This window comes from Acanthaster planci, linkage group LG01 (assembly GCF_054643075.1).
Source record: "Acanthaster planci isolate LZ-2023a linkage group LG01, COTS_SCS, whole genome shotgun sequence".
Classification (NCBI taxonomy): domain Eukaryota; kingdom Metazoa; phylum Echinodermata; class Asteroidea; order Valvatida; family Acanthasteridae; genus Acanthaster; species Acanthaster planci.
The window spans coordinates 34,924,471-34,936,562 of NC_141777.1; the positions used below are offsets into that span (position 1 = coordinate 34,924,471).

Consider the following 12,092-nt stretch of genomic DNA (forward strand, 5'->3'; position numbering starts at 1 on the left):
CCAAGGGCGGTGCATCAGAAGCTCTGTACATGTACATAGGGACTTGATTACCCAAGTTATGATGTCTGTAAGCAGATCCAAAAAATGTTCTGGGTAACCTTCTATACAAATTACTAGAAAAGAAAGGTTTCTGAAGGTCTTTGTGTAGAAATTAAAGAGAAGGAAAAGAAAAGAAACCAAGTTATACTGGTAGGGAATGCTACTAAAAGGATATCTCATGTCTGACCAAAGGGTTGTTGATGAACATTTCAGGTGATACCGAATTACCATTCTGAATATAGTATTGGCACCAGGGTACCTGTGTTTACTTCAAGAGAGTGCCCAGATTCCACACTAACCGTATTTACACGCTAGCACCACTTCATGTACAAGAACGCTATGGGTTCTCCCTATGGCATTTTACAGTGTTGTTGCTGTGACGTTGGTCACCTGGTTAAATGTTGTACGTGTTTAATAAGCAGTGTAACAGACACCAAACTGATTGGCTTACTTTAACCAACGCTTACCCCAAACGAGAAGCACTTTTAATACAGGCGTTTCACAGTAAGAGCGCCACCAAGAGTTTGCAACACATTGGTTAATTACAGTACGCACAGTATGTTTACCCTTTCCCAATGCACGTTGCCGGTCGATACGTCCAGACTTGTCAATCCATTCAAACGCGCATGGCACACAGTGGCCACTGCATAGCAAACTTTTGGCGGCGCACTGTTGTGAAACGTCCATAGAATGAAACGGTAATTGTATTACTTGGTAACATTTGGTAAGGGTATTGGACAGCTACAGTGCATCTGTGAATATATTTTCATGTGATGAATGATGCCTTATGCCAGTGGCTGACAAACAATCGAGTATCACCATCAACCCCTTAAAGCAATCTTAGTTGGAATGGTTTTATTTTTTTCACATGGCGTCTGACATACACGCGTGTTACAACATTTATTTGTTAGTTGCCTAGTATCCCGAGAGCACATTTATGGTAATCTCTTTTCTCGCTGTCATTATGAAGGTGATACTTATTTATTTTCGAAAGCCAGAATTTTGGCACGAAGTGAACCACTGAATTTTACACTTTAAAAAAACAAACAGCTTCCCTCAGGAAAATAACGTAACAGTGCAAGCAATGTACGGAATTCATGGTACATGAGACCCACATATCAAAGATTTGGCAGTAGTACAGTAAGTGTTTCACGAGGAATACGTGAATCACGTTTTGTCTTCACTGCAGACAGGCTGACCAATTCGTTATGTGGCTGCTGTCCTTTCCTTCGCGAGTGTGTACATGTACATGTATGATACATGTTTATATAAATGCACATGCAGTCATTCTGTTAGACACTCCTCAATAGCAGGCTGCGCACAGACATGTCCGCGTTAGCTTGCTTTTGGAGTCTGCAGGTACCTGCACAATAGTGAGTCATTTCATGAGCTGTGCCGCTGCAGAGATGGCGGCACTGCGTAAATGTCATCCATTGTGAACTTGTCCGGTTGGAGTCTTTGCATGTTGTGGTTGTTGGGGGGGGGAAGGTTGTGGAGTGGGCAAGATAACGGCCTTGAGTTAACTTGCTGATCCCTGGCATGGTTGGCTCTACAGTAATCTTGACAGCTGAGATTAGCTCCTCAGTTAGGACTGTAACAACTGATTCATCAGCTCACTTCCGGCAGGTTGTATCACAAATTGACATGGTAGGGGGAGGAGTATGAGTTGAACAAGGGAAGAGAGAGGTGTGGATGTCAACTTTGGCTGTCTTTTTTTCTTCAGTTATCAGAGTTCCCTGGTATCAAGAGGTGACACCCTCGTGTTAGATTGGAAGCTTCTTTCTCCCCCCTTTTTCCAGTTCTGTCCTACGCTTAAATCCTTCTGCAACACTTGTCCTGCTGTCTTTTTTTCCTGGTTACAAGCTTTACCTGAGTTTGTTTTTCCGAAAAGGTTTATTACAGCTTGAAATCATGTCTTGATCATCTGACATATCATAACATTCTTCTGGACGCAAGATTTGTAGCTTTCACACAAATGCAGTGTGGGTCAGTTTTAACATTGTACATGTAATTTGTGCACATAAGCTGTTGAAAATGAACATTTGAATTGTTTGGCCGCCCACACCTTTTCACCGGATTTTGCATGTACAAACAATTAGGCTGAAAGCTTTTCCCATAAAATGCTGGATGGCTGTACGTCAAACATACAGTACACGTACATATTCTTATATTCATTAAAAAAATAACCATGCGACATGTACAATTGGGTTTAAAAAGCACATGTATATTATTGGCTGAAAATGGAATGAAAATTGACAATATGGGAGATGAAGAAAGTACAAGTACATCATATAGGGTGACATACATGTACATACATCATATAGGGTGACATACATGTACATGTACATCATATAGGGTGACATACATGTACATCATATAGGGTGACATACATGTACATGTACATCATATAGGGTGACATACATGTACATCATATAGGGTGACATACATGTACATGTACCAGTACATGTACATGGTTTGAAACAGGTACAGGAGCGTCATAACACTTACACGTAGAAATATAGATCCATAATTATTACAGTAGCTCAGGTAGTCAAACCAAGATACTGGGGTTTTCTCCTCACTGGTCCTGATTTAAGTCAGTGCCTGAATCAACCATTAAAAGCCCAAGCATGGTTGAACTGCACTGTGAGTAGTCTGTAATATTACAGGGCAAGACGGGCCACGCCAGCCAGAGATGTTTCATGTTGGCTGCCTGCATTAACTTGGGAATGTGTCCAAGCTACAAAGGGGGAAGGAGGAATCAGAAAGCTGGCCCCCTGCCTATCCCATTTTCCCTTGGTTTTTCCTGGGAAAAAAACAACAAAAAACTGTCAGATAGATTTTCATGCACTATAAGTATTCATATCAGACACAATAGCCTCCTACATGTACACACATACATGTGCCATCACTTAGAATGCACTTGTCATCACAAGGCTAACGTAACAAGTGAAATCGACTTTGCGAAATGATGCATAGAACAAGCAACATTCAAACACCTGCTCAATCCAAACAAAAGGAAAAATAAAAAGAAGTTAATGTGCCCCAAGCTGAACCAAGAGAGGGCCCAAGTTCGGCAGCCGATTTCACGATATACATTGTACGTGTTTAAGCCTTGCACCAATTGGTTTTTTGTGTACTTGGATTTAAATAAGTTTTAAGTGTAATGTGCCTTTGATCACTTCGGTAGGAAGGGCCCGCTATAAATTCTAAATTATTATTATCATTATTATTATTCTTATTACCACAAATTTATGCTGTAGCTACGCAATGTACCTTTTTTACATTCAATTTCACAAAAAGTTGCATAGCTTCACCACATTTTAATCATATTGAATTTCTTGATCCAGGACAAGAACAGCTTTTATGATGGCTGCTCCTTTCCAATATAACAAGTTATCAGTCATTGAATCACCTATGTCCATAATGTTGAAAAGGTTTTCGTCTTTGCTTAATCGGAACCAGACAGAAAATACTAACTATGTGAAGTTTGCGGTGACACCATGTAATCAAATTCTCTCTTTGAGTGTGTGTGGTTCTGAAAAGAACCGGGGTTCACTCGACGTTTCGAACAGTGTGCTCTGTTCATCTTCAGGAGAAAGAGTGCCGAACTCTGGAGTGTGTGGGGCTTAAGTCGCTGGCTGCGGAGGGGATCCCCTAGTTGTAGACCATTAGAGTTCGGCACTCTTTCTCCTGAAGACGAACAGAGCACACTGTTCGAAACGTCGAGTGAACCCCGGTTCTTTTCAGAACCACACACACTCAAAGAGAGAATTTGATTACATGGTGTCACCGCAAACTTCACATAGTTAGTACTTTCGCCATGCATAGCCTCAAGTCTTATTCAGACAGAAAATGTTGCAGTTCTCTCACAGCTACATGCACAAGTTTTTCATGACCTTCTCCCACAAAGTTGTACGTTTCTCATAAGTTGAGCAATAATGAAGCTTAACCAAACATGATAAACTAGTCAAATCATTCATTTGGGCTTCGTTTGGCACAATGTACACCACCTAAAATAACTTCATAAGTTACGCCATAATTTGTTGTGTAATTTGCAGACTTACGCAGTGCGTCACTTTCATGGAATCAGTTTTAATTTGTTGCTCAACTTGCACAAATAACATGGTGTAAGTGGAGTTATGCCATTGCGTGAAGTTTCATGAAATCTGTCCACAAATGACTATGACATGCATGCATTATGGTTGCATCGCTACCACCAAAGTGAATACTGTACTCCCCACCAACCTGGCTCTTTTCAACTGATGAGGGGGTGCATCTGCTCAAGGAAGATAATACTTCATTGTTGAAACACCACAGGCGGTAACCGCAATCAAAGCATGTTACTTACATGTACCTGTTCATGTTAGAGATAAGATATTTTCCAGTTATCTAGTTCAGTTGATGAATGCCTACATGTACATGTATGTCAGTGTGATAATATTTAAATGGAGATATCAAACTGAAACTTTTGCGTGGACTTAGATCTCGTGGGTCAGCAATATTCTACCGGTGGGTAGAACCAACCAGCAGGACTTGCACAAGATGTATTTCAGCTGGCCATTATGTTTAGGTTTTGTACAACAACGGTGGCATGACTTCCAAATAGTTTTGTGATTTATTTTCCTCAAGTCATAATTATGTCTGTTGCTCATTAGCGCTTATTAATGCTGAATATGATGTCTAATGCATTTTTCTAACAAGTCCAAAACTCACATGGCCTTGTACCGGTACATGTACGTATAATGGTACTGTAGTTTTGTCTGCATCATGGCGATTTGGGCATCAGAAATTCACAGTCAAAATCGGACAAACTTACTGCAGCGTCTGTGATGAAAGAGGATCGTTTGCATGCATTGGAGTCTGACCTCTGTATGTACATTCTTTTGTGGGAGGACATGTACTTTAGAAAGCATTTTTGAAATGCAATCTTTCAAAACCAGCTATTCAGTCAGATGTTCAATCTATGATTTCAGTGATGAGTAAGTCCACATGTAATTGTGTTCTGCAGCGTACATGTCAGTAGATTGGTTTGTGCAAGTTGAGATTTAATTAAGGTATGGGTCAGGTTGCACAATACATGGAATGCATCACAGTCATGCACATTGTGAAATGCCTAACAAAAGTCAAACTGTGCATGGATATGTGCATTTACTTTACATTGTTAACCACATCATGCGGGATGGCTTGTAAACATACATGTACAGGGATGTCCTGTCTTGTAACACTGTACGTTTGAACATGCTCGGGCAAATGCTGTACATGTACATGTATGTGTGATGTCTATACCCATCCCTGCGCTTGAGTGACGCACACATGGGCTCAAACTAGTGTTGTCCATAGTTTCCAAAAAGCAACGAAGTTGCAAAAAAATGTTGCGCAAATCTTAAACGTGCACAAGTACATGCACATGTATGACCACCAAGGGTCAGCATTCATGATGTCCAACTTTGAATAGAACTGTGATTTTGGTATCTTGTCTTTTCAAATAGTCAATAATTTTGGGTTGAAAATTAACGTTGTGCCTTGGATGAGTTTGCAAGTGGTTAACGAGAATTTGAGGTTTCCTGCCATGGAAGCTCACAGGAGGTGTTTTGTTTGTGAAAGGCAACAAGTCCAAAGATTGCAAATTTTCCGACAAATTGAAGATTTCAGCGATGCAGCCATACATCTGGTTCCCAGGATTGCACATTCTCCCTTACATGTAGGCTCACATGTGTGTTATCATTGGGCTACAGTACCTTGTCAGGGCTGCAGTTAGCAGATACTGGTAGTTCGTCAATAACATTAGAAAAACTTTCTTTTTATCATGCATGGAACGTAAGAATGAATGTGTAATACAAGGATGTAGATGTAATTTTCATTTTGTGGCTTGAAAGCATCTGCAGTTTCCAAAAGTTGGGACAGACCTTTCCATGGTAAAGAAAACATAAGAGAAAGCATTCCCACAAAATGTCAGCACAAAACTCCATTGTCCTTTCCATAAGCTTTCAATGCTGTAATGATCACTTCCATGCAGGCTTTGCATCATTGGGGACTTGCCAGATGGTTTGAATGTCTTACCTCTTTCTTCTTTGATTTTGGCCACAGTCAATGCCATTCATCTTGGGTCACTTCTGGCTGCAAATGGCTACTTCTTCCCAATAACCGACCACGTCCTCACACTCAAAGATGACAACACTTTCTACAGGTTTCAGACGCCCTACTTCTGGCCGTCAAACTGCTGGGAACCCGAAAATACAGACTATGGTAGGTTGGCTCTAACTGACTTGTTCTCCAACAACGTGAAACCTTTTTTATTTTCCCTGCTCCATATGAAACAAAGTGCAAGAGAATTATCAGGCATACATTGAATATTTTTTTCTACACTTCTTTAGTGTTTCTGCTGTATTTTTCCTTGTTTCCTCCCAAAATATCATTTGGGGTGTGTTTGAGGGGATGAGCTACATGTACCGGTGTACTTTGCTTCATGGACCATGAATTTTCTTGTCACACCTAATAGTTATACTTTCTCTTCCCCGTCCCATTTAAAGCCATACCCATGCTACAAATTAATAGTGGGAAATGCTTTAGAACTGTTAGATTTCACAATATTTAGGGATTTGAACTAAGGTAAAAGGAGTGAAAGAAATCATTTCTAAAAAACTTTGATGTTGAGTTTTGAGATGTAAAATAATGGTGACTGTAAAGATTTTTCATGTTTGTCTCACTTGATAAACGCTCTTAGTCTATCTCTGAATATTATTTGTGTTGGTTTTTTGGATGCCTTAAGAAATAAAAAAACCCTGTCATTGTTGCAGGCTCCTTGATAATTTTGGTATCCTTTGTCTGTGATCTTACACCCTGCATGACCTGCATTGCACTATCCTCTGTATGGGCCCAGCCTAGACACATTGCCGCCGTCCATGACACAGAGAAATGTGGAGAGATCAAATGATGAATGAGCAATGTGGGAAAAACCATCCAGCAGACTAAAAATAATAACAATTCTCAATATGCATGAACTGCTTTCTTTAGTACAAATACCAGTAATATTCATTAATTCAAACCAGACATGATCTGCCTTGTTCGAGACAACTGTCCAGAAAATTCTTTCACTGGGACTTTTTTACATCAAATTGTGCCCTAATTCTATGGATAATGGGGTTAACCAATCCCCTGGTCTGTGCCATACCTGATTTGGATTGTGGCAACACTCTGGGCTTAGGAGCCTTTCACCGTCCAGAGGGTAACTGAAAAGACTTTTTATCTACATATACAATATATTTTTTTCCTGTTAACGAGCTTAGTTCTAAAGTTGCTGTTGAAGCTTTTTTTTTTCATCTGTTTGAAAAATGTAAATGTTTCATCTGATTTTTTTAAAAACCTGATAATAACTTCCAGTACCTTTCAGCCAAGCTATTTCCCGATGTCCTTTCATGTGTTTAACATAAAAATTGGTACAGCAAGTTATTGCTGAAACAGCTGAAATGGATTGGTGCAATTCATCCTGCGAAAATTGTCTTTGCTTTTTCATGTATACATTGTGACTTCAGTTATGTCAACAGTTGAAATTGTAGCCAATCAAACTTAGCATGGCTGAACCAGTATTTAATGTTATCCAAACAGAATGTCTGTCCAAACATCTCTGATAACGGTACCACTGAAAAGTGCATGGTGGGGGGTACAGAGCCTGACTCTCTGGCATTTCCAAAGCAGCCCGTAAGTTTGTACAAGAGCCACAACTTGAATGAGAAAAAAAAAATCAGTTCTGCTTTCAGTGGAAGCTGATGGATTGGGCTTCCAAAAAGACTGGACCTCCTGCCAAGTTTGTAACAGCGGGAGCAAAATTCGATAATATTGGCATTTTTGTGTATATGGCACTCTCGTTGCATGATCAGTGCCCTTTGCGTGATGTCATTATTTTTGGTAGACAGGCTTTGTATGGTTATTCTGCCCCCCCATCTGTCTCAACTCTCCAGGGTGCATAGGCAGTCACATTACTCACTCTGAGTGGGTAACGCAAGGGCCACACTTTTGGCCATAACCACTTCAGCTTAGCAATACAGGTACTGTTCTCGTACTACTGGTGCAAGTGGGGGGGGGGTGTACGGTAAGTGTGGTTTAGAACCCCCTGTCAATGGGTACAGGCAATGGGAGAAGATCCATTTGCTTCGCAAAGAAATGACGTCAACCAGCCAAATTACATCCCACAGTGTCTCAGCCGGTAACCTTTTTCTTACATAACAGGCCAAATTTATGTATACTTACATTCAGTGAGTGTGCTTGTTGAACACTCGCCTGACCAGTAATGGACTTTATTAGACAAACAAAGCAGGGGCGCTCTTGCAGTCACTGTGCCAAAGTGTGGGTTCAAAGTCAGTGAGTTACACTTGTGTCCATGTTTTAGAACCTGCATGGCCAGAATTACTCTCCATTAAGTAACAAACATGCCACCTATGGAAGAAATCTTTATCGGTTCATCGTACATGTACTTTCACAAAGGACCAGGTACAAAAAGTCTGCCTACACTGAGGTTTGATACTGGTACATCCTGTACATTTGCGTGATCATATTGAGTTTCTCTTTTAATCATCTTAAAACCTGCCCCATTTTTCCATTTTTATGTACAAATGCTGTTAGTTACCAATGAAGGTGGGAGATGTGTTTTTTTAACATCTGAGTCAGAAATGATGAGCCAATAACATTTAGGTTTTGAACAGATAAAGTGCACTTAGTGCCATGTTTGGTTAGAAAATTCTCGTTTATGTAATGAAACGGCAGGTGACCATGTTGAACAGATGCAAATACCGTACATGTAAATATGGAACGTGTATCAGGTTGGTAAGTGTGTGTCACTTCAGTTTAAACCACACCCACCGCACACGTGCACTGCACATAAGGTTACATACATTGATCACTATTTACATGGAACCATGGAACCAGAAGTTAACGTGCAACTTCAGCAATTGTCCAATGAGAGCCTGCAAATCGTGGCACGTCCGCCTTCGTGACGAAGTCACTTACGAGCTGGATAATGTATTGGTAAATGTATCTCTTCTGTGAGCAATTAAGGGCCAAAGCTTGTCAAAGCGTTTGCTGTACTGAAAACAAGAAGTTAATTTTCTGTGAGTAATTTGCAAGTTTTTGCATTAACGTGCTTCTTAGTAAGGCCGGTTTTGTGCATCATTATTTAATACTGGCTTTGTTTTTCTGTTTCCCTCTCAAGCCGTTTATCTGTGCAAACGAACTATGCAAAACAAGTCCAGGCTGGAACTGGCAGATTATGAAGCGGTAAGTACCTCAATATATACATGTGTGTGGGTGTGGCCATGTGGGCGTGGCCATGACCATGTTGAAATATGGTCATGTGTATTCAACCATGACTTTTGGCATGTCCATGTGGGCATTGGCATTTGACGGTGAAATGATGTGTACATGCTTACATTCATACCGTATTTAGTTTAAATAAGTCCAAAATGAGTAGGGGTGTTCAGCCTGTCATACCGTCGAATTCTGTAGTATTTTGTTGGACAAAACTTCCAATGGACAGATTAATACCTTCCTGATGCATAAATTGAATCTTATAAATATGATTAAAACTGAATGACATGTTTTTTTTAAAGAAAACAGGGCAAAATTAGTGCAATAAAACAACCTACAAACAACTAGTTATCTTAAACCCTACGGTGCATATACATGTGTGGCGAGCAAGATCCACACTAAATATTCATGAGACTAGACCTAGCAGCCGCCACAAGAGGGCAGTATTCTAATCACCGCCCACACAACCACAGTGATACATGTACTTGTTCCATATTTGTGGGGACAAACACACAATGTTTCCCCTATTTTGTTGGGACCGAAAACATTATGGCGACAGAGAAATATGTCCCCATAACTTAGTCCTACTTTTCGTGACTAAAGAAATTGTCCCCTTAACCCGGTGAAGGCCTACCCACACACGCACACCACCTGTGTCATGGTATTCAATTTTGTATTGGCTATGCACGCATGAAGTTTCCAAACTGTCATTGTGTTTAACAGCATGAATAATGTGCACACGTTCTGCAATACTGAATTTAAGTCTGTACGTGTTTAAGAAAGGATCGTTAGTGCTCGGGATTAAAACTTTTTCGTGCACATGTACGATGGTATGCAGGGGTTAGATGCCTAAGAAAAACAGAGTGTCAGTTCACACTTTTTTCTCAATGTCACCTACGTGAACCTTGTTCTCTACTGACTTTAAACAACCAGATTGCATCATTTCCTTATTGAGCATGCATGGCCAAGCTGTCATCCATCTATCTATTCTTGTTGAAGCAACAGCTGTTACTAGTCAACAGCTGAGCTTAAGCTGTTTGCTTATTGAAAAATTACTGCACATCATAGCCCTAATGGACAGTCCAAACGGTGCCACAGGTCCATAAGTGTACTTGGCTTTACAAATTGATTCTCATGAAATTGTTTGACAAACCTAAGGTCATTTTTCATTGGGAAAAAAAACAATATAGTTTTTGTCATGAAGGTTGACTTTTCCCCTAAGCTGAAAAAAGCATTCACAAGCCTTTTTTCACATTACTTTAAATTCCACATGTGCCCATCCAGGCAGGCACAGTCAAGGTGGCTGTGAAAAACACACTTCCTGTACATACATGTACATCATGCTGCCCTCTTGCTGCAGACATAAACCCATCTGTTTCCTGCACAGTTTGTGTGCAGTGTCAGTGACATGAACTACTGGTATACAGACAAGACGGTTATACTGCCCTCTTTGAAGTAAACATATGAACTTGAATGCTATTTGTATCAGAGTGCACAGTCCTGGCTAAATTGGTTGCCCGGGCACCCGGGACAACCAAAAAATATTTCTCTACAACAAGAATTTCCACAGTTGGTTGTCCATGGACAACCAGAAAAATCTGGTATAAGTACAGTCCTGATTTTTCTCCACACATTGTTATTTTGTATCTCAATTGGTAAATACCGGTACAGTTTTAATAGAAATACAAGCAATGAATTCCTCGATCCAACTCACAAATTTCAGTGAGGTTTTGCCTGAGTTTGCGATGGGCCGATGTGTGTGTCATGTGAACAAACTGTATACTGTATGTGTACGTAATCCGGTTCCCTGACCTAGCCTGCAGATTCACCAATAATTCCTCAGTTCTGGGAACCAGACTAACCCGGGTGTATGGAGAATTTATGAAGAAGTACGATTTGACTTCGACATAGCGCGGGGCACTAGGAAAGTTTTATTTGTATGTTCTAAAATAATTGAGAAACCACTCAAAGAATGCCTCCCATTCTCGATGATGTAGACGTACATGTAGTCATCCCCAGGTTGCTAAAAAGCTCCTGTTCGTCTCATAAATTCGCCCCTAAATATAAAGAAAGGTGCAAGTACTAACGCCCACTTGTTTCTATTCTTGCCATGAGAAATACTCGAACTTTTTTTCTTCAGATCACCCTTGTCATGGAAGTACAATTTTTACAGAGTCACCGAGCGCCAGTAGGCTCACACACTCGGCCAGGACTAACAGCACTGGAGATCCGTAATTTATGCGATTGAATCTTTTGTACATTGTACATTGTACAGTATATAATGCGTACACACATATGTATCTGCTGTGTGACCGGCTAGCTTGAAGTGCAAGCCTTATGTACATGCATAAAGAACATTCAGGGACCATCCGGTCATTGTGTTGTGATTGGCTGCCAATGAAACATCAATATTCATACATGTGTCAGTGGGACTCATTACAGCCATGCCTGCGTGAGCGGAAGTTGTGACTAACAATCTCCGCTATGACTTGCAGTAGCACACCTTTCACTGTGAATTTACGGCTTGACATTAAGGTTAGTACATTTTAACTTTCGGAGATAAAGGGTTTTCATTACAACTGGTGTGGGCTGGGGCGCACAAAGTTACTGTGTCATGCATCATCGCGCGGGTTTTAAGTGCTCTACGTGTATGTGCATCGGTTTGTACAAGCTTCCAATAAATTTTGGACATTAACTTATCGAAATGCCAGTGCAACATAAATGTACAATTGTCCGAAGAGACTGACCTG

The 12,092-nt window shown here is 40.5% G+C and overlaps 1 protein-coding gene across 8 annotated transcripts in view; it reads left to right on the forward strand.

Annotated features, from left to right (window-relative positions):
* Positions 1-12,092, forward strand: part of LOC110979604 (regulator of G protein signaling 7-like) — a 119,312-nt gene that overhangs the window by 36,609 nt on the left and 70,611 nt on the right. For all 8 annotated transcript variants that reach the window (XM_087145084.1, XM_087145080.1, XM_022235570.2 and 5 more), the window contains exons 5-6: positions 6,130-6,288; positions 9,248-9,312. In XM_087145084.1, coding sequence (XP_087001210.1) covers positions 6,130-6,288; positions 9,248-9,312 — 224 coding nt within the window. The remainder of the gene's footprint in view (positions 1-6,129; positions 6,289-9,247; positions 9,313-12,092) is intronic.